Here is a 24,603-nt window from a genome sequence, read left to right on the forward strand (position 1 = left end):
ATTACCTTTTCAGCCTACAATAATATAAATAATTGCATGCATAAAATAAAATATATATTTATAGAAATGATTCATCATTGTACTCATTTTTCTTGCATAACTTTTGTTTTTTTATTACTTGAATATCATGGCCTACCACTCTACTGATTTCACAGTCCTGATTCCAGTTTGCTGATTTTAGGATAGATACTACAAACCTAATGGACTGCAGGTGTCATTAAACATTACCATTAATGTTTTAAAACTATAATTTTTTTAACTACTTAGATGCCAAACATGTTTATATTTAAAGCCATTTTGTCACATTGTGTGGCATTTATTTGATGGTGAGTATATCACATACGTACACAGCACCTTCACAAAGCATTGTGTGGTATTTATTTGATGGTGGGTATATCACATATGTACACAGCACCTTTACAAAGTTTATAAAATGAAACCTAACTTTTCAGTGGCACTTAGCATGTTGAGCTTGTGCCTTTTAGTTCCCCATTCCCTGTAATTTCCGCCACAGCTAATAACTGAAATTGTAAAATTTGTATACAGTATTTAGCAGCAATTAGTATATGCCTTTCTTTATGCTATTTGTATTTCCTGTTTGACTTTTGAGTTTTATACACAGTACATTCAACTGTCAGTCCCCTTCAAGGTTGATCTGTATGGGTGGTGTCTTGAATTTTACAGAACAGAAGCTACTGATTAGAAATGAAAGACATATAGTTTAGGTAATTTCTTGGCAAACGTCAGCTGATGCTGTGGTTATGTGTGCAATAATCCTTTTTTATAGTAAATGAGATATACATCTGACAAACTGTTAGTGGAACAGCACGACAGAAAAAGGAACTTGCTGCTCTGTGCTTTAGCAACTTCCCCAGTATGAGCAGTGCAGTAACAAAGCAAGACGATAGAGCTATTTAGATGGTTTGCTGATAACACGTCTTCATTTAGCCATCTTGAACGGAAGAAGTTGAAGTTGTATAGGAGACTGCCACACAAGTCAGAATTAATAGTACTTTGCTGACTGTCGGGATCATAGAGGTGAGGCCTGTTTTTTAATTTGGTTAGATGCTTTGTATTGTCTAGGCTTAAATTGCTTGTTTCAGAGTGAGAAGCTATAAATTTATTTTCATTTTATTTATTTTGCAGTTAACTGGGATACTCTAACTGGGTTGAAAACACATTTTCATCAGAAGTCCGGTAAAAAAAAAAAAAAAAACTCCAGAGAAAATATAATGTATTCCAAACAAAAACATGCTGAGAAAAGTAATTCACAAATACCAAAGCAGCCAATAATATAAGGTTTGATATAAAAAATATACACAATAGAAAAATATGGACATAAATATTTAAATTTCAAAACCGAGTTAGACAAAATAGCAGTAGCAGATAGTAAACACTTATAAGTAGTTCAAGCAGTCTTGTAAGCAAATATGTGTTACAATAGTACAGGATGCTGTAACAAAGATGCACCATGGATATTAAAGGTACATAATGTGTCTACTAAGATAAGAGATGTTATGGAGATGAGCTTTAGTGAAACATGAAAAATAGTGAGGTTAGAAGGAGGGAGGACAACAGTTTTAAAGAAAAGAAAAATAGGTTGAAATACTGTTGAGAGACATAAAATGGTAGAACTACATGCAGCTGTATGTAATACAGGAAGCAGGGGAAAAAGATGACGTTATTATGAAGCTTTTAGCAAAGGTATGCTTCTGAGAGAGAAATCAGCATCTGAGAAATCAAAATCTAGCCAGTATTAGTGTGCATTGCTCTTACCTGAGAGGTTAGGGTTAACCTGGGGATGCACAGGAGCAGATGTGCTTCTTCATTAGGTGAAAATACTAAATATTTCCATGCTGTGTATACCTCAGACTGCTGCTGCTGTCACACACGACAGATATGCTGTTCTGTCAATGTTTGACTTATTGTATCTTAGTTTCAGAGATGGGCTTTGGAAGCTGGGCAGGTTGCCCCTTTTCATTTTTCATTAATCTAAGTATTACATGTATGTGTTAATACTGAAGAAATCCAGAGGAAACCAATTGTCTCCAGTTGTGAACTGATGTAAGGGCTCTGAAAACTGTCACGTTAGTACAAAAATCAATTTGTGATCCCTTTACAACTGTAGAAATTACGATCAGAAACAAAGTAATCTGCAGACATTTGGTGTTTTTAAAAACTGTAATGGCGAAGAAAAGAAAAACATTTAGAAACAGTAACAGGGGAGGAAGGGTGGTGTTTAGTAGATAGGTGGGAGTCTTAGGCAGCGGAATGTTCAATGGATAAGCGCTGTGTACTTTATATTGATGGTGCTTGTTATCTGGGTGTACACGTGGCTATATGCATAAAGCATATGGACAGAAAGCAGACACCTATGAGTTATCATTTACTCTTCCATTGTGCATCTTCATAGTGACGATGTTAATGTGGTGAGTTTCATCTCAGTGTATTGTAATTTGTGAGCCGGCATTATACTTTTTTCCACTTTGGTGTGACTGTGGAGTTAGTCCATATAATTTCGGAGGGGGGAAATTGCCTTCCACATTAAGGGGGTGCAGGAGGGGCCTTCCCCCCTGCAAAAAGATTTTTTTCTGTCTAAGTTTTTCATCTCATCATTTTTTAACTTACATTTTTTGGTAAAAGGTGAGCCAAAAAGGAATCATCAACATCTTGTAATTAAACAAAGAAAATTACAATACAAAATAGTACCAGGTAGATTATTTTATTCATATGACTGTGTCTTGGTGCAGAGCTGAACATTACTGGGATGCCCAGGAAAATGTATCAGTTTTATTTGGGAAAACTATAATTTGTAATGTCCTGCTTTGTCAAGTATTAAAGTGGTGAAACAGGAAGATTGTCTGTTTCCTGTTGTTTCTGTTTCAGTGTATTAGGTCTGACTATGTCACAGACTGAACACCTGTTTGTAGTTCCCTGAATTGATAGAAGGCGAATTTTATTTATTTTCCTTTTTATTTTATTTTATTTTTTAACTTTCTCCTTTTTTTCTAAGTTTGTGACACCTCAAAGTTAGTATATGTAATGATCAAGATTTGAGGGCTTGCCTTCCATGTAATGGGGAGGTGTAGGGAAAGCCCCCCCACCCCCCAAAATTGTATTTATGACCTTAGGAGTGTCATTAGTTTGAGCTTGTGATCACCCAAAGATTTAGACCTTTAAGTTTGGTGTAATTGTACATTGATTAAAAATCACACTATGATTAGTAGTGTATTTGTTTTGATTATAAATAAACAAGTCAAACTTTGTAGGAGGACAACATAGGTTACGTGGGGTGGTGGGACTGCATTAATTCAAACTCATAGCAACAAGAGGTAAATTGTTCTTTTCTAAGTAGTTGCTCACCAGGGAACACATCCCTAGTAATAAAATTATAAAGGACAAACTGAGTGGTGGCAAATTAATACATTTTGTTAAGAAAATAATTAACGCATTGCAGGTCACATGAATGAGTTACCAAGTAACACTGCTGCAGTGCTTAATTTGATGTCGCTAAAAGTGATACCTTCTGGACCAGATATCTTTGTAATCCCTATCTTTTACTATCATACCCATATTTAGCAAATTCACAGAGTTCATGTTTAACAAACAACAAATATTGAACAAAGTTTTGAATAGTCAGGGGAAGATGTATGATGCCTAGGGGCTGCACTAAGGAGAAGACAGTCCCCTCTCACAAAAGAAGTCGGTGTGACAAAGGAAGAACACTAGAGCTCCATTATTGTGACTTCAGGAGTAGGGGAAATGGCCAAATTACTTGTGAAAGAATGATCTGCTCAGTATGTAGATGTTAATGGGGCTTTAAGATCACAGTAGCAAGAATTAACATCAGGAAAGGTGAGAATACCATAGACATACCTAATACAATTGTTAAAATGTGTTAGTAAAATAATAATGTGGTATTATAAACTTGGCACCTCATGTTTTAAGTAATTCACTCTTCTACTTAAAAATATATTTCAGCCAGCAAATGAGTCATACCTCTCAGCTATACAGATTTCTGCAGAATGTCCAGATTTTTGCCTCCTATTTTTGGTCCGTTTTTCATAACATTGTGGTTTTCTGGCAAATTAGTGGCAAATCATCAAACACTGAAGTTAGAAAATAATGACAGACATTTGAATTTCAGAATTCATACCCTTCAGAAAATGCATGCTAATGCATGACCTGTTATTCTATCAACTTTCTATGTTTGTAAGAGCAATATTTAAAAACTGTCCCTATTGTTTGGTCTCTGTCCAATTTTTATGTATGGCTTTGTCGAGATTTCTTGCTCTAAGAGGTTGAGAGGCATGAAGTGAGTGGACATTATTATTGTGCCTGGCTAGCTGACCAGTAAGTAATGTATAATGTCATTATTATTGAAACTGAGGGACCAAAGAAAAGGTATGTCTCATGCTGAAAACAAGAATCTATATATGTTTTTTTCTTTATTAATGTTCATTTCCTCTACTAACAGACTCCCTGGTTTTTGCAGCAAAACCCTCCCCACTACACTCTGTGATGCTGTCCCGATTTATTCTAAGCATAGAGCATTACTAGGTGAGTCCGCCCTTCCAGTCAAGTTTAAAATTCAACATATTCCAGTAGGTAGTGAGGGAGGGCATAGAATAACTACACCTACAGCAACTGTGACAGCAGGTGATCCATTATGCTAGTTGTGAGAACTGGATTTACTATGATGAATCGGGTCCCCTACAGAAGACCGACAGCTCACAACACCGACACCCACATCGCTGACACACGAAATACCGACAATGAGAAAATGGCAAATCTCCATAGTGCAGAATGGAAATATTTTCATTCCTGCACTGTAGTGCGATCTCAGAGTTGGTATATTAAAGTTACTGGGGGGAGGGGGTGCAGGGGGGTGGAGCCCCCCTGTTAGCAGAAAAAAGAAAATGTTATTTTCCTTTTTTCTGCAGTAATGCTGTTGTCGGTATTTCGTGTGTCGGGCTTTTGGTGTTGGCGATGTGGGTGTCGGTGTTGTGAGCTGTTGGTCTTCTTTATCCCTTAACCTGTTCTCATGCAAGCAGTGGGCTAGGCTTTGTGTTTATCCATAATTCTCCAATTCTCCAATTCTTTCACAGCTTTTACCCCGTTATAACAATCTTACCTCCCTTCGCTCCTCTTCTAAACTCTTGACCAAACCCATAAAAGCTCACAACTTAGCTGGTGACTCACTATTCACTAATACCACAGGCCGAGTATGGAATTTACTACCTAGGGATATAACACTAATCACATCCCTACCCCTCTTCAAACAACAAATCAAACTGTACTTCCAAAATCACTGGCTTTGCTCATGTAATACTCTTGACTAACTTCTCTCCCCCCCTCTCCTGACCTTTTACCTCACCTGGTGCTTTATATCTAGCATATACCTTTCCTTTCCCTTTAAGTCACTCTTTGTTCTGACCTATTTTTCTTACCTCTCCCATATCCTCTTGTTAGTCTCTCTTTTTCTCTCATCTCTTGACTTCTATCTCCTTCCTATCCTCTCACATTACTTATTTCCTCCTCCTTCTCCTTCCACTCTTTATTTTAATTTTTTTTTTTTTTTTTGTAGTAGGAGCCTTATGGCATAGCCTGTATGTAATTATTAAGTAGCCCTTGAAACTGTCCTATCTCTAGTCAGGACTTTTAATGATAATGTACCTTACTTTTTGTGAATTTGATTCACCTAGTTTATTATTAGCAATTTGTATTCGTTTTTTTTTTACTATTGTTGTCTTACTTGTATTCTTTGTGTTTATTAAAAGTATGTCTCACTGTTATGTTCTATGTGGAGCTTTTCTCCCTGGGCCTCTACTGAAAATGGAGATATATCCAGCTAGACTAGCCCGGTCAACAAATGTAAAATAAAATAAAATAAATAAATAAATAAATAATGTCCCACTGTACTCTCTCCATCAATGTGCTTAATTTAGCTTTGCACTTCTGTACTCTCACTTAAAAATGCACTCAGTCAATCAGATGCTTAATCCCCATCTTATTCCTGTCACTGACTCATCATTTGCACAGGCAGAAGCCTTAACTTTTATACTAATATCCTAATCTAGACCTGTCTTGGAATGGACATACAATGTGCTGTATAATGTTTGAGAAAAGGCACAGCAAGGTAGCAGCATCACTGCACACAAATATAAAATAAAGCACCAGAAAAACAGAAGTCAGGAGGAAACATGCATAGTGCGAATTGAGGTATTAGCAACAAGAATAAAATCAAAAGGAAATGAATATGTTTCCAGCACAAGATCTAAAAGTAGCAGTGTGAGAACGCCGTGAAGCAATATTTAGAGGCAATGGAATATAGCGAACGGCATCACTGTATACAGATTGTAGCTAATCAGACCCTATCGGATCCAGCCCGCTGAATAGTGTGAAGAAGTAACCTCAGATTAATTCTGGTTATAGAAAAGGTCTGAAAACATCTTACAAAGAAAGACCCTGGTTCACTGAAACGAACAGCTACACAATATTTTAGGTTGATATGTTAAAGCAACAACTTTTTGTGGTAAGCAAATGTTACTCACTTTAAATTCCTCTCTGAAAACAAGCACATTGGTTCTTTGGTGTGCATGACTGAGAAGGCAGAATTCAGTTTTGGTTTCCTGGCAGCCACGCTAGAATTGCATCATATTTTTATACCATGCAACTCTATGAAAAATAAGGCAATTTATTCACTACCCTAGCTTACATTTTACAGGGCATTGCAAAAGGCAAAACGTTTAATTCCATGCAGCAGTAGTTTTGTTTTTAATTTCAATAAGTAAGTTACCCTACTATGGACAGGCACTTCTTTTCCAGATGTCACATGAGAGCACAAAGAAACCAAGTAAACATTTTTTTAATGATCTTTGCATTACTCATTTATCAACATATGGGTTTCAAACTTTGGTCTGCAAGTTTGTACTTCAGCATCTTATTCAATGTACTAAACCAAGTTATAGTTTTCTAGACTCAAATTAGACTTTCTTGTTATTAAATTCTTTACTACAGGATTATAATTACATCTTGCAGAATTACAAGTAATGTACTATACAACCCTAATCAATTGTTGCAGAATTTAAGTTACAAAATAGAGAAGCAGGTCTGGTCAGTGTAGATATAAGTTGTATGGGCACACTGATGACATTCTGGACTCAGGATTTAGTGGGGGTAGCCAGGAAGAGAAAGATAGAACATACTCACTCAGTCCTTAGTAAAAGGGCAGTGCAGTGGGTTCCTGGTTGACAAAGGGTTATCATGCTGGGCAAAAAAAGCATACAAAATGCATTAATAGAGTAATGTTACATGCAGCAAAACAGAAGTTATGAATTCACTGTCTGTAATATCTAGATGTAGGGCTGCAGTTGCATACTACAGACAAGCATTTTGGACATGGATAAATGGAAAATTAAAGCAACAAATATTCAGGTTGTTCCCCACCAGTGGTTATAGTCACCCACTCAAACACATCACACCTAACTGATGCTGTCCCTTTTTGTCTTGCTAAACTTGTCATTCATGTCTATGCTGGTTTCTCATTTTTTGATAATGTGTCCTTTTGTTAGCATCTTAAGTCCCAAGATAAGGGAACATAACATGCCTTACACTGGACACAGTCTCTTAAAATACTTAAAATTTGTTTCCACTTTACCTTCAGCTGCCTCACCCAGATTAAACTGCATGCAATTCCCATGCTCATAACTTTTAAAAACAATTTCACTCTCCTATTATGTTTACTGTATTAACTTATGGTAAATAGTGCCAAGGCTTTTGAATGCAACTGTATATGAAAATTGTGCATTCCTGTGCATATTTTTAGTTTTCTGTGAGCTATTTTTGTGTTCATGTTGTTAAACAGGTACGAGGACTGACTATTTTTATCTGCAACCTGAATTAAAAACACAGCAACAACCTACATAAAAAATGACATCCAATAAAACAAGAAGAGTATATATTGAAATAAAAGGATAATGTAAAAGCAACAGTTATAGAATATAACTCAAAGTAGGAACCTCACCATTGGTAATGGTTATAGTAGTTTAGTGAACCAGACATCTCTGCTATAAAGACAGTGATGGAGTCCAGAATTAACTGAAGTAAACTAGCCAGCATCTCAAAAGCAATTATACCTGTATCTTTCCTTGAGGGCTTCAATGAGCTTCCCCTACAGACCTGGAGACAGCATATTTATTTCTAATCTTCACTTCCTGAGTAAGCTATTCCAAGCTGTCTACTGAAATGTTGGCCCTTGAAATGCTGAGTGCACAAAAAAAAAAATAAAATAAAATAAAATTAGCAAATCTCAAAAATTCACTGGTTGGATTCAAGACGCTCTCCACAAGATGCTGGAATATTTTTCCTTTTATTTACTGATAGACAAGTCTATCAGTAAATAAAAGGAAAAATATTCCAGCATCTTGGTTGGATTCAAGATGCTCTCCACAAGATGCTGGAATATTTTTCCTTTTATTTACTGATAGATACTGATAGACAAGTCTATCAGTAAATAAAAGGAAAAATATTCCAGCATCTTGTGGAGAGCGTCTTGAATCCAACCAGTGAGTTTTTGGTTTCTTTTTCGTTCATCGGAGGTAAATCTCAAAAATTGCTCTTCTTCTTAAAACTTCTTTTTGCAGGAGGGGTAAGCCCCTACAGCCCTCCTAAGTAACATATACCAACTCCAAGATTGCCATACCTTGGAGAAAAGGGAATATTCAGAGATATGGCATCTCAGACTTATTTATATAGAAGCCCGCTCTTTCAGCCATTCAGTCCCCTCATTTTGGGACTTGCTGTAGCGAGTTTTGACATTTCAAATTGTTACTGCTATTGCTATTTCCACCATTCTAAACCAATTTTTGGAGAAAGCCCTTTCTCTGAGTGAAAGGTTGAAATTGGGCATCTGCAAATCCACTGCTCTAGGGTTGTTGGATCTCAGTGAGTATGGTGAATTCTTTATTTGTACCCTTTTAACCAAAGGCAGACAGTAGTTACAAATAAGTATCTTAAAAATCAAGCAGCTAAATGTAAAGGAATCCCAAGCAGTGGCAGGGATCCATTTGGGCTTGGAGATTTCAAGCAGTTGTGTTCTCTATCAGGAGACAAGGAGATACATCTGTGGGGGGGGGGGCAAGAGTTAAGTGAAATAAGAGGATTATTTCCATAGGACAAGGTGGTTTTGGATTACCTGATTTGAAGGGAATACTCCAGAGCTACACAGCTAAATCTCATATAAATAACACAAATGGGTAGTTATAAATTAAAGTGGAAGGGGATGATTATGAAATAGGGAAGGTGTTTGAGAAATAAGGAGAGAGTAGGATTTTGGATGCAGGTCCTTGAGGATAACAATAACTATAGAAAACATCGTATTAATAAAGTATTTAAAAGTATTCTAAGAACTAACCCAACATGAGTTTGGAGAAAGGGGATTTTACCAATAGGTATGACTACAAGTAAGGGTACAGAAAATAGACAAAAAGGAGCTGGAATTGACTGAAGAAAATTAGCAAAGGAAATGATGTATTTGGGAACAAATAACTAAGGAGGGAATATTAATAGAGTGGGATGAGACCAAGCAGAAATTTAGACTTCAGGTTAGAGACTGTCTTCCATACCAGGAGATAATTAGTAGGGCATATAAAATATTACACGATAACTATAAGAACCAATCAGAGGAGGTTAGAAAGGATTGGTAAAAGTGACTGGAGAGGCACTTTACTAAAGAACAATGTAAAGACATATGTATGAGCCCTCAAGTATGCAACAGACTCCGGAAGGCTAAGGATTTTTTCTTGGAAGTATCTGTATAGATATTTTTTTGTCTCAAGCAGACTTCAGAGAAGTTTTCCTTAGGTAGATAGAAAATGGAGGTGTGATGGGGGAGATAATTGGGAATGTGTTCTGGGAATGTAAAGAACTGTCAGTTTTAAAAAATCCCTACAGAATGTTTTTTCAGAAGTATTGGGGGAGCAAATTGTCGTAACTAAGAATGTGATTATTTTCAGCTGAGGCTTAAGATCTCAATTGTCTAGATATAGTTAGGCCTTACTAAGTTTAATAGTACTGGATGCAAAAAAAAAATTACTAGAAAATGGAAATCAAAATCAAAACTTATTGTAATTGAAGTCCTGAATATTGTAAAGGAGACAAAAGCACTGGCAATGGAATCATTAGAAAAAAAAGAAAAGAGTAAATTACACTGAAGTAAATGGAATTTGTTGGAATAATACATGCAGAATAACAGTCAGGAGGAGGAGTGAGTTTTAATGTAATGTCTGAGAAAGTGATAATTGTTAAAGGATATGTGTGTACCGCATAAAAAATAGAACTAAGTTTTGTTTTCTATGGTAAAGTTATTGTTCTCCTTAAGGACCTACATTCAAAATTATGCTTTCATTTCTCAAAATCCTTCCGTTTCATCATCATCTCCTTCCACTTTGAATTATAACAACCTTTGATATTAATGTATGTGTACCTATTTTATTTTTCATTTAATAAAGATGTTGATAAAAAGGGGAAAAAAATCTACAAATCATATTCTCAGCTGTTTGTAATAGAGCCATGTTGTTGACAGTAATCAGAGAAATCATAGGACGCTTAAGGCTATTGAGTCTGGTGACCATTATGCCTTTCCATTTCTCACCATAGACTGCATCTCCTCCCATGAGGAGGGCTAGGCCAGACAAATGTATGAATAATCATCCAATTATCCAGGTCCCATTAGAAGGAAGATAGTATATCACACTACTTTATCTGCAGGGTGAGTCTATTACAGAGGTGAGGGAGATAGTTGAGTCTCTCTACCTTGTTTTATTAATCTGCTGAAGTGGCTTTTGATCCCTTGTTCTGGCATTTTTGGAACTGTTTGATTTGTGAAGTTATAAGAGAGTACTTTGTCCCTGACTGCTTGGGAGGCAAGGCATAGGTCTCCTTTGAGAAGCCTATAAAACACATAAAAGGGGACAGTATGTTATTTGTACCAATCTTTATTCTGTTTAGGGCATTCCCCCCGGGCCTTCACTGAAAAAGGGCATGTGGTCTGTCAGATTTTCCTGGTCAGCAAACATTAAATAAATAATAAAATAGTATTTTCTATAGTTTAGGCATTTTAAGCCTCTGAGACTACATGTTAGGAACCCTTGGAGTCTTCCTAACTGTTTATGATTAGTAAGGTACATCTCAAAGGGAGTGTTATATTGTATAATTGGTCTGATCTATGGGTGCGCGAGGTCCAGGGGAGGACGACGAGTAGTCTATCCGCCCCCGAGGCCCCTGCAGTTCCTCTCCCCCCATGATGCTGATTTCAGGGGGACAATAGCATCTTTAGATCTGGATGATATTTCCTTGATGATCAGTTGTAACAAGTAGAAGGATTTTCTGACCATCTTTGCTACATGGTGATCAAAAACAGAGGGGGAATTATCAACCTAGGTTTATAGGTCTCTAATTATATTTTTATTTTGAAGTGAGTTAATGTCAATGCTGTATGCTGGGGGATATTTTGTCTGACAAATGCAACAATGTTGCATTTTTTTAGCATTTAATTTAAGCCCATTACACCTGGCACTTATAACCGTAAGTTCCTGCTGGAGGGCTTCTGTGTCAGAGAGGGATTTGACAGTGACTCTCAGTTTGCAGTCATCCACACAGAGGTGGTTAGTCATACGTCTTGGTTTTTAGTCCATACTTTAGAGAAGTAAATATGAAACAAAGTCAGCCCCAGCACTAAGCCATGCACGACACCACTGACCATCTTCATGGTCTCTGATGTTGCCCCTGCCAGCTGCACAATGTGAGTTCTGTCTTTTGTACAATTTGCTATCCGTCTTACCACATAGGGTTCTGTTTATATTGCCTTTAATTTATTAATTATACTAGCATGGGGGATAGTGTCAAATGCCTTGCCAAATCAAAGTAGGCAGTATGTACAGTGTGACCACTGTCAATAGCTTGTATTACTTTTTCAAAGAAGTTTACCAGGTTCATTGACAGAATCTACCTTTTACAAAACTGAATTGCTGTGGATCTAGCCTGATTTGATTTTCAATGTCTGTGTTAATAAAGTCTGTTATAATGTTTTCCAAAGTCTTACAAATGAGGCTCATCAGGCTGAGTCCCCAGGGTCGGTAGTAGGGCTGCCCTTATGTAGTGACATCACCAGTGCTGTATGTCATACTTCCAGGACAGAGCCTGTAACCAGGTCAGGTTAAATAGCTTGTGCAGAGCTCCTGCCAGGGCATGTTTACTACTATGGAACAAATGTTCCAGTATGTTATCTACTCCCATGAGGGAAGTGTTCTTAGTCTTGATGGCCCTTTCAGTGCATTTTCTTTAGTGATGGATGAATTATAGGCAATAATGGGGAAGGATAATCAAGCCTAAAAATATGAATATTTAAACCTATGGCTAGCTGAGCTTCCCTAATTAATAGATAGCTTAATCTGTAAGCAAATTTTAACTGAGGCAGGAACCAATCAACAGAAGGTTCTGTAAGTTAAATCTACATGACTAATCTAACCACACACTCAGGCGTCTTTGACAATCTAACTGCAAAATTGTTGTACCATGAGGATCACTAATTCTGAATGAGAATGAAGGGAAATCATGGGAAATACTGAATAAAATTATTGTAAGTTTCTTTGAATTAATTACTAGTTTGTTGTTTAGAAGCAAGTTTCAAACTTGAGCAAAATATTTCTGTAGGTGCTTCTGCAGTGTATTAATAGAGGAAGCTGACTTGAAAATGACAACATCATTAATGTATAGCATTTATTTATAGTTTTACATGAAACTTTACTTATAGCTACAGCTGAATTATCTTTTCTGTAAATTAATTCACTAGTTAATTACATCTGCTTACATTTCTTTTTCCTGCCCCCACAGGATCTCACCTCATGGTTCCACTACTGATACCCTTTAGGCCCATTCATTATGTGATGTCAGGCATTCCTAGGGTAACTGATAACCCTACATTCCATTTGTTCCTGCGTGAGAAGTCTTGAAGGTCCATTTCTTCCTCAGTGTTGAGAGTTGAGTGATAGGGAGCAGGCCAGCTTGCCTATCCTGTGGTGTAGCCTATCCTCTCCCCAGGTGGAGTAGTCCCCTCCCCATTGGCAACGCGATTAATGGAGACCTCTACTCATAGGTGCAAGTCCACCATGGCAGTAGAGGCTCTCTAGGTACATACTCCACAGGTGAAATACAAAATGCTACCATTATGTGATATCCAAGTGGTGGGGCTGAGGCACCTCCCTCCCCCAAGGATAGGTGAGCCAACAGTGGCTGCTCACTCCTTCCTCACTGGCCAGGTCCTACAGGTGTCTGAGCCACTAATCAAACTGCTGAATAGTCAGGACGTTATCCCTCTATGTCACAGAGCTGGCTCTGATTAAATAATGTTAATATTCAAAACTGTAATGATTCATCAGTTGCATTTTATAGGTTTGAAATAATTGTTATATAAGCAGCACTCTACTTGGATCTTTCAGGCTCAGTGTGCACCAACATTTACATAACATCAGTCACTTTTCCATGTAAACACCAGTATGCTTATTCCATTCCCAACATGCACAAACACTATTTGCACTTAATTCTTCCAGTGAAGTGTTGCACAGTTTGGTCAGCCTGAAATCTATTCTTGTTCATGCTAAACCAATTTATTTTACTTCTTTTTCTTCAGGAACCAGCACCTATCTGTTGGCTACATGGGTGGACACTAGTTTGTTATCTGTGTCAAACAATGTAATATATATGTTATTAAAATAAATTAATGGGGTCAAGAGCTATGCTGAGCACATCTTGCTTTAGTTGCTGATCGATTACAAAAGTGCTCATTCAATATACACCTGCAGTATAAACTCCAACATAATACCAGTGATGTGGAGAGTTCAAATAAAATGCATTTCTCTTGCATCAGAAAGTAAAATAGATAAACTAGCTGGCTCTAGCAACCAGTAGACCTTAGCTGTCATCCTGTGAGCATAAGAAGACGATGGCAGAACACCTGTTGTCTCTCATGTCCATCTGTCACCGCTAGTTCTAGAAAAGCAGATCATTTCCTGCCTTTGCCTTGTCTTACAACATCTGGTCAGTGAATAGATGAAAGCAGGTAGAAGAATATGTGTAAAAGGGTGAAGAAAAGGCTGATAATGACATGAAAATTGCAATAAGCACATTTGTTAGGTCATGGTAGCCCTAGAGATAGAAATGCCTAGGGTGTGAGGGTGGAAATTCTTAAATACCCTGTGTATGGAAGGAATCAACAGGTTGTTGTATTCCTGGGAAGAGGATGGAAAGAAGTCTGAAAATGGAACAGATCAGGTTGAATTAAATGCATTTATTTCACCTTTTCTTTCAGCTATCCTTTATTCTTTATTTGTAAGTTTTCTTTATAAATAGTTTTTTCTGTCTCTGTTAGCATTTTAGTATGTTTTACTGCTATAAATGAGTAACCAGTTACTTTTTATTAGATAGTTTATACCTTTTGTATTATTTTAATGCATCATAGTTTGTTTTTCCCCTTTATATGCAATTTTAGTTTATCAGTTAAGTTTTGCTTTTGGCATGGGTTGTGGCTGAAACAGATCTGTTTTGATCAGTTCATTCATCTTGTTATCAAATAAATAAATATAAAAGTATGCATTTGCATCTGTAGTTATACAGGAGTTACAAAGTGGGATGTTGACATTTCAGGCAGAGTGATTTAGGATGACAAATTGGAAGGTAAGTAAGGAGGAAGTAAAGCAGAACTACATGTTTTTCATGGAAGTAAGGTATAAGGTACAGACTAACTAGCATACCATTCTGGTAAAATCTGATAGTGTAGATTGGTGAATCATTAGTATAACTTTACACTCTCATTAGAAACTGGAGGGGTACTTCAATGCTGGAGGTTGGCAGTGGTAGTTTCCTTGCACAAAGAAGGATCTATCAAAGTTCCCTAAAATTAAAGGACTGGATGCATCACTTCCATCTTAAAGAAGGTTATTCCTAAGATTTTGCAAGATAGAGTGGTAAGGCTCATAATCCCTCATCCTCCTAGTAAGAGACACTAGTACGGCTTCATACAGTAGAGGTCTTTATATTCCAGGTACAACTATTTCTATGACTGTGTCATCACCTTTTCTTCAACTTTAGTTTTATTAAAACATCTATAGCTAAGCCTGTACAATTTAAACTGATATGTGCATAAAGCAAAGAAACAGTAAAAGAATGCAACATAAAACCTGAGCTTAAAACAACAAAACATGTTAATGTCAGGCATGGTATTTTAACCTGCAACAATGTCAAATCAGGAATAAAACTTAACAGGCAAATATTGTCAACAAAGCCAGCAGTGTCAGAGTACATACACTAAATAACTATTCAGAAAGAGAGATGGACAGCAGAAGCCTCATGGATAATGGTGTATATGAACTTCAGCAAGGTCATTGCACCATATTTCATAAGAGGTTGCATGGTATTGAGTGGGCCCCAAATGGTGACATGAGGTAGAAATGGCTCTGTGATTAGAAATATTCAAACAGTCTTGGGGAATGTGAAGAGCAAAGTGAGTAAGCAGTGCAGGGTCCCAGGATTCAGGGTTCAGTTCTGGGACTAGTCTTGCTCAGCATATTGTGTAACTCATCACCCCAGGGTAGCAGAATAATAATGTACTCTTCAGCGATGGTTTAAAGACCAATGTCATTGTATCGAGTGGAAGAGTCAGTTTCTCTTGAGGCCTAATAGTTTGCTGAATAAGTAAACAGGAAACATTAGGGGTTTAATCAGTGTAAGTGTCTCAACAGTTAGCACACTCATCTTTGGTGCTGGAGAATCAGAAGGCATAAATTATGTTCTCACTACAGGTGATCAAATTAATTTTCTATTAATGGCACAATAGTGAAGGAAAGTGTAGCAAATCCACTTGGATTGGGATCCAGAGTCTACTACTCAGGAGGAGGAGCACAGGCTAGAAATGGTGTGGGAATTGTGGTGAGGGAGAGGCTTTAGAGGAAAGTGAGGAAGTCATTAGAATTAATGACAGACTCATGGCAATTAGACTCCAGTGTAACAATAGGGCAGTAGTCATAATCTCAGTCTATGCCCCACAGCAAGGTTGTGACAGAAAAGGAGTGCATTCGCACAGCAGTTGCAGGACCTACTAGATAAAGCAGGACAATGTGAAGTGATGTTGATAGTTGGTGATCTGAATGCACATATCGGTACAGACAGAACAGGATATGAGGACTGCTTAGGTACTCATGGGTGGGTCAACAGGAATAAAGAAGGGGAGGACATTCTAGATTTCTGTCTGGCAAATGGCATGTGGTTCAGAAAGAGAGAAAGATCATATACAAGAGTGGCCATCATGCAACTCAGGTAGACTTCCTAAATATAAGAAAAATGCAATGGGGTAGAATCAGCGATTGCAAAGTCATCCCCAGTGAAACAGTCATCCCACACCATAATTCACTGTTTGCCACAATCAGCTGCAAGCAGTGGTCAGAGAAGGCTCTAGGTCACCAGAGACCAAATTAAACACCTGAAATGTCACTGCTGAGTAAGCACAACAGTTCAAGGAATTACTTAGGGCTCTACACCAAAAGAAGAAGAGGAAATAGATGAAGTTGAAAAAGAATGATGGCTGCTCAAAACAGCATGTGTCAGTACGACAGAATAGATATGTGGCCAAGCCAGCTATGGAAATAAAGTACATAAGGAAAACTGGGGGTGGAATGCAGAAGTCCAAGAAGTCATTGCAAGAAAGAAAGAGTGCAGAAAAAAGTGGAAGATAGAAAAGATGGACCAGGTTAGAAAGGAATACTGGTTGGCTAACAAAGAGGCTAAGAAAGAATTTTCAATAGCAAAGAACAAGGGATCAGAGGCACTCTACCAACTTCTGGAAAGTGACTCAACAGATGGCACAAATAAACTATAATCAGGTTGCAAGGCAAAGATAGAAAGATAAAGAAGATAGTCAGACAACCTTCATAAAGGATGCCAGCAACAACCTACTCACCTGTCCACAGGATATCAAAGGCAGATGGAAGGAATACTTCCAGCAACTATTGAATGACAAAATCCCGACAGAATCTGTACTGCCCCAGACATAGCCTACGACAAAAGAAGAAGAGAAGCCCCACTGTAGAAGAAGTAAGAACAGCACTAAGGAAAATGAAGTCAGGGAAAGCAGTAGGCTCAGATGAGGTCTCAGCAGATATGATAAAGATGCTGAGTGAGATATGGGAGAAATGGCTGCTGAGGGTAATCATATCAGTGTGGAGAGAAAGGCATATCTCAGATAACTGGGTAATAAGAATACTAGTGCCAGTGTGTTCATGAACAAAGGGGACATTCACAGGTGTGGGTAGAACAGAGGTATCAAACTCCTGTCACATTGCATGAAAGTTCTGGAGAGGGTGATTGATAAATTAATATGTAGAGTAGTAGAAAGTAAGATGGGAGATAAGCAGTTCAAATTCAGATCAGGATGCAGCACAACTGATCCATGTTTGTAGTAAGACAGATAGTTGAGAAGAAGCTAGAGATGAGGAAGGAGCCAACTGGGCATTCCTAGACTTGGAGAAAGCTTATGACAAAGTCCCAAGAAAGCTTATTTGGGCAGTCCTGTAGTGGTTCTAAGTCGTAGACAGATTGGTAGAATTAGTGTATAAGGACTCAATGACTCAAGTACAAACAGTGTTCGGTCTCACAGTGGGGATACCAGTAGGACTGGGGGGTGCATCAGGGTTCATCTTTGAGCCCACTGCGTGTTCATACTGATGATGGACTACATTAGCAAATGGGTTATAGAGGATAGATCAAAAAAATTGCTGTATGCAGACAATGTGGCAGACTCTGAGCAAGAAATTCAGCAAAAGATAGGGGAATGGAATGCATAACTGAAGGTGCATGGGATGAAACTGAGTACAGATAAGCCAGTTGTAATGGCAGCAAATGGGGAAAATCAAAGGAAGCTAAGAATTGAGATAGAAGGGAAAGTAGCAGAGCAGGTTAATAGCTTCAAGTGTCTGGGAGAGGTGGTTGAGGAGAAGAAAAGTCTGAATGAAGAGGTCAAAGACAGAATCAGAGGGGCTGCAGCCAAATGGCACAAAGTGTTGGTTGTAGTATATGACAGAAGAATGCCAAAGAAGGTGAAAAGTAAGATGTACAAAAACAATGGTGCGGCCAGTATTACTTATGGTACAGAAACATGGGCAGTAAAGGCAGAGCAGTTGAGGAAGCTAGAGGTGATGGAGATAAAGTGCCTGAAATGGGTGGTTGGATGCACACTGTGGGGCAGACAAAGAAATGAGGACAGAAGAGCAGTAGTCAAAGTAGCTCAAATTGCAGAAAAGATCAAAGAGAACAGATTACAATCTTTTGGGCACATGTACAGAAAAGCAGAAGACAATCTGATAAAGAAGATTTGGGATAGACAGAAAAAAGGCAAGAGGAAACAAGGGCATCCAGCAAAGAGGTGGATAGACTGTGTGAGAGAAGTCCTGTGACAGTCAGGCATGAGTGTTGAAGAAGGCAGGAGAGTGGTGCTGAACAGAGAGACATGGCGACCATTAACACAACACCACAACCACATTTTAAAAATGGGAGAAAGGTGGGTTGATTGATGATGACACAGCAGTGCAGTACTTGGGGGGGTTATGCACCCCCAAGTGTGCCATCCTTTGGATGACATGTTAAACTATGGTCCCACCTTCCTGAATTGGTAGTATTTCAAGTGGATCTAAAAGATGCCATGGCACTTATTGAAAAGAGTATTGAAGTTTCCTGTTTTCCTGGCCAAATTTCCCCTAGTTACTATGAATACGACTTCAGGTCTTCACTGAAAAGAGGAAACTAGCCTGGTGGGACTAACCCATTCTGCAAAAGGTAACTAAATAAACTATAACCCTGAGATCCTTTCTAATTACTACTAGTCTAAATCAGGTACTGCAGTATAATGTGAAAGTATAATGATGAAATCTAGCAAAATGGAGTAATATTGGGCTTCCAAGTGAATCCCAGACATGCTGATGTCATTATTGTTTGCAACTCTGAAGCTATATAGAAGAAAGGTGACAAGGCTTCAAAGGAAATTGTACATCACAATTACTAAACACTGTGTAGAGAATAAAGGGGTCAGAATATTGGGAGAGATGTAGATAACTAAATATGTAATATATATATATATATATATATATATATATATATATATATATATATATATACACAGTTAAAGGGATAAAAGAAAAGTGGAGTGTGGTGTAACATATCAGATTATTAAGAGACAAATTGCAAAGGTGGTCTTAAAAAAGTATGAATAAAGTTTTAATTAGCCAAATACTTGACCTTATATTTGTATACTCTTGCAGGGTTAGTGGGTATGTTGCCATTTGAATGAACTCATTCACTGATAGCTCATATTATTTTGAAAATCTGTAAGCATTTGTTTCATCAGGGGATATATTGGTAGGTAATCATCATCATTTTTCTTTTTGCTGTATTTCTCAGTGAACGTGTTTCTTGTTGTTCAAATGTATTAGGCAGTTTATACTTGTTTAGTGGAAAACAAAGTGTGAGCTAATAAATAATTGTATATATGTAGTTTACTGGGTAGCAAAGCTGCCACACAGCGAGAGGTTCTCCGGTTCAGTTCTCTGCTGAGGTGTCTTTTGTTTGGTGTCTGTAAGTCTTCCCTGTGTTTCCAGTGATTTTCTCTGCATGCCGCAGGTGTGTGTGTGTGTGTGTTACAGACAGAAAAAAGACTTAGCCATCTACCTCTGTTTCCCCACATTGCCGCCTTGAATTCTCCATGGATAGCAGCGACTGTCCAAATGGTCATTCTAGACGTCAGCTATGTCTTGAGAGATGGAGAGAGAAAGAGAGGTATATTTCATTACTGCATAAAACCTTGTTCATGTATCTGCTGCTGTATGTTTGTTGATACCCTGTTACCTAGGTCGTGATTGAAAATTGTTTGGTGTTTAGGACAAGACATTTACAATTTAAACAAAGGAAATAAATAAATTAAACAATTAATCAAACAAACAAATAACTAAATAAATAAAGTAATAAATGGACGGATGTGGGAAAAGAGGCAACTAGAAAGGAAATACTGCTGCACAGAGACTGTGGTTAAGTACTGGACACATTTCTTAGGGCAGTGATGCAGTTATGTCAGCAGAGGGGTTAAAGGATGCCTCAGACAGAGAATAGAATGGACAGTACAGGGATAACAGAGGAGCAGCTGCTTAGAGGTTAGCAGCACCACTCAGATAGTTTTGGGTTAAATAGCACCTGGACACCGGTTAGGTTTAAGTGGCCATAGGTAAGCTAGTCGATCTTGCCAAGATAAATGGGACTGCCTGCTGGTTATTTGCTTATTCAGCCCATAGTGGTGACCAAGGATGTATTAAGCAGGACTCAGAATTGAAGTGTTAGATATAAGCAAGCAATCCCAGTGACGCATACATGGAGTTTAGTGCCGTTGATAATGTCAAAATTTACATGAATGGATCCTAGTAGGTCTAGAGGAAAAGGAAACCAAGTCAGAGAATAACATGTTCTTCCTCTCCCAGGCTTCCTTGTCTGGTACAGGGGTGATCAAAACCCAAACAGCTAATGCATTTTCTTCCTTGGAGAAGAGGTTCATATCCAGTGATGTAATATGCAGAGAAATCAATCAGTGAAGTTCAGGAACCAAGGGACAGAAAAAACTAATAGGAGACAGGTAGGGCATCACCATCATGAGATGACAAAAAGTGTGTTTGTGTGTGTGTGGGGGGAGGGGTATTTGGAATTGACATGGGAGTAGGATACGCATCTGTGAAAAGAAGTGTCAGTAATCCATCATCTTCACCAGCTGCAGACTGCTAGCATTGGATTTGTGAAAGATACCATCTGTCATATGTGTAGACTACTGTGTATAGATGTGATGTAGCCATGGACTTGTAATACATATTAATGGACTGGTGGGGCTCATCCGAAAAAAAAAACATGCCTGTATACAGAAATGCAGTTTCAAGAATGAGGTAAAAGCCAGTGAAGCAAGTGTGCCCTAACAGTTGAATTATGAGCTCGTCATAATGAGACACTTTGGAATTCCTGATTTACAGTCAGCTTCATTTTCTTTTGACTCTTTAGTTCTTGTTGTTTAAACAAGCTGGCTTGTCACTCATTCTTTTCTCACTTTCTATTTTCAGATTGTAACACATGGCTTCGCAGTATCTTATTCTGTTCTTTTTCATCCTTGAGACTCTGTCAGCATCCTTTTCTTTTCGGCGAAACCCTGCTTTGGATGAAAGCTGGAAAGGCTGGAAGTTGTTTCACGGAAGGTTGTACCAAGAAGTAAGAAATGTTCCAAATTTAACTATCCTCCACTTATGCCATTAAAAATGCATTGAATACTTGATCATGCAGTTTATTAAATGTTAGTGTTAAATATTATACATGAAGATCTAAAAGTTGTTTCATTTTGGCCCTAAACTTTTATTAAGTTGTCCTTTAAAGAACAGGATTTATGAACATCTAATGATATTAAAAATTAAAAAGTTCATAATGCACTATATAGACATGTACAGGTTTGTCAGAATTTTGATAAATTTATATTTGGTATATTAGAAGTCATTAGAATACAACCAAGAGGAGGGAACTGGAAACATATGTTAAAAAAGTAAGAAACTGAGTGGCAGTATAAGTTGTCTGCCATGTTCCATCCAGGTTTAAATGACTCTATATCTATTGCACCCTTACTATATGAAAGAGCAAATGATATATAATGAATACATGTTAAAACACAATCCATTATATATCTATTGCACCCTTACTATATGAAAGAGGAAATGATATATAATGGATTGTGTTTTAACATGTATTCAGTGGGGTACATATTTATGCTGCTATATTGATTTATATATATTTTATCTAATATAAAATATTATAAATGATTTTTTTTTAACAAAGTAAATATTTTTGGAAGGTGGCTTTAAAATTTGATTAGCTACAATTACTTGTTTAGTCATGTGACTGTTATATTATTAATTGATAGGGGTACTTAAATGCTTCAGTTTTTTGAGTGTATGTATTCTGATGAAGTTTCTCTTGTTATGAGATGAAAGCACTTAATACTTTTTGTTTCAATTAAATATTTCATTTGCAGCTAGTGGTGTGTGTTTCTGGAGCCAATTTTATTTTTATTCCTCATAACACCTAAGAATGGATTAGAATTTTGTACTACAAATATGAAAAGGAGAAAAGTGCATGTAAACATTTACCAAACATTGCACAAATGAACAAAAACCTGCTGCCATCTCCTAGCTGTACCTCCTCAACTGATACTGAAGGAGCTCTGCCGCAAGGCCCAACTTTGCAAAAGTTTTCGCTGAGAATATCATCATTGTATAATGTACGCAAGTGTAACATGAACAGTCTTGCTGTTTATTCATTTTAACTAGTTAAATACATTCCTGCCCTGTGCTGGAAAGTGGCTGTGCCATTCCCCCTAAAAGAGTAGTCCTTGCACTCTCAGGATCACTTACTAAGTTGGCCACTGTCCTTTCACTTGACCAATAGATTACACTTTATATGCCAGTTACTTAGTTCCCCTAGCTTGTTGGTTTCTGCATTCAGTAAATGAAGGAAAACCTGTTCTACTTTGTGACTTCTTCTCTGTAATAATTGACCTGACATTTCAGACATGAGAAGATAACAGATCAACCTTCATAGAAAATACTTCTTTCCTACCTACCTCCTACTGGCTTTCAGGCTCTGCCACCACTAAATTACTACTGCCCTGCATCTTCTTGCTTCCTTCTTGATTCCTCCTCCCCACAACCCGCCATCAAAATAAATGCTGATCCCTTAACTTAAGCATGCTACTCCTCATCTTATCCTCTATTCTCCATCAACTGAGCCATCTCTCAACCAACCATGACTCAATAATATCTCTCAACATCTGACCAAACCAACTATCCATACTTTATCCCTAAATTCTCCAGATATTTCACCAAACCTGTTTTAATAACGCTCCTTACCTTTACCCCAAATATAGACTGATTAACTCCATTTCAACTCAAATCAAAATAAAATTAAGTGGAAAAATACTCGCCAAAAAGCAAGTTAAGTAATATACTAATATTCTCCTAGGTGGAGACATTCACCCTAATCCTGGCCCCACCTATCACAACCAAATTCCCTTCTACACACTACTGTAACCCCACAATAGTCAACCCCCACCCCAGTAATCTAACTTTTGCTGCCATAAATTTTAGAAGCGTAACATTTATTTATTTTTTATTTTACATTTGTTAACCGGGGTGTCTGACTGAGCCGAAAAGGCCCGGGGAGAAAAGCTCCACATAGAAAAATTACAGATACATTTAGTTATTTAGACATGATCAGTATACACGCAAATTACAAAACACGTTTTTACAATGGTATGCAGCACATCAAAAAAATAAACTTGCTGAACTACATGCTTGTATTACCTATCACAAGCCTGATATTCTCATTATAACTACAAGTTGGCTTAAATCCAGCATAAACAACTCTGAAATTACACCTCCCCAGCTATAATATCATCCATAATGATGATATAAAGAGGAAAGGTGATGGTTTTACTTTAATATTTCCCAACAACTACCACATTTGCCCCCACAATAAACCACCAAAATTCAGTTCAGCAGAGCTTATTACTTTCCTGAAAATAAACAAATGCAAAAAAACTTGTATTACTATCCTTTACAATCTCTTCTGGCAACAGTACAGCTACACTGGAAGATATCCTACATCAGATATCCACAACAATTCCATAAGAAAAAAAAATCCTATTAGGGGATGTCAATATCAATTGCTTGGACATAACCTGTAATTCACACAACTAATTAATAGCCCCACATATTATAGCAAGATATCAAATTCCTATTAGAATGGATCCTACAGTCAGACATTAGCAAATTCACCACCACAGGTACAATGCCAGACTCTCTCTGTGACAATCTTCCAGTCTATATAACCAGACATCTTACATATCTGCTTTAACAACATGTTTATAAAACAACACTTAACTTGTCTAGATTTAAACTAGAAATATTCATTACCAGTCTATCATCTATTAATTGAAACATCCTAAACATCTTTCCCTTAGCTGATGCTGTAAATAAATTCAATATAACTTTCCTAAATAGCCTTGCACCTTCTAGCAGGAAGACACTAAAAACATATAATGCAGTTTGGCTATCCAAAAAGAGCAGAATGCTTATGCAGGATAGAGAAAAAAGCTTGGAAAGAATGTTAATAATATAAAACATCACAATATCTGGAAAAATTCAGAATGCTCCATAATCATACTAAAAAAGCAAATAAACGAAGACAAAAAAAACTGTACTATATCAACATTCAGAACAATAGTAACACAATCTTAAAAACGTCTGGTCAGCCATTAAAGACGTCTTACATCTTGTCCAGAAAGTCAACCCCATTCCCCTCTCTTAATAACTCACCACTCAAAACTGAAATAGAATTAAACTCTTATTTCATAGGTAGTATAGTATCCCTAACCTAGGATTCCCCAACATCTAATCCCAACTCTGCCCAACAGTTACATATCGCCAC

The 24,603-nt window shown here is 37.4% G+C and overlaps 1 protein-coding gene across 1 annotated transcript in view; it reads left to right on the forward strand.

Moving 5' to 3' along the window:
• The first annotated feature begins 760 nt into the window (after window positions 1-760).
• Window positions 761-24,603, forward strand: part of LOC122787200 (procathepsin L-like) — a 282,706-nt gene continuing 258,863 nt past the window's right edge. The window contains exons 1-2 of the mRNA XM_044053790.1: window positions 761-1,038; window positions 21,195-21,339. Of these exons, the coding sequence (XP_043909725.1) occupies window positions 21,205-21,339 (135 nt within the window). The 5' untranslated portion in view covers window positions 761-1,038; window positions 21,195-21,204. The remainder of the gene's footprint in view (window positions 1,039-21,194; window positions 21,340-24,603) is intronic.

This window comes from Protopterus annectens, chromosome 13.part0 (assembly GCF_019279795.1).
Source record: "Protopterus annectens isolate FY-2018-M chromosome 13.part0, PAN1.0, whole genome shotgun sequence".
NCBI classification, from domain to species: Eukaryota; Metazoa; Chordata; order Ceratodontiformes; family Protopteridae; genus Protopterus; species Protopterus annectens.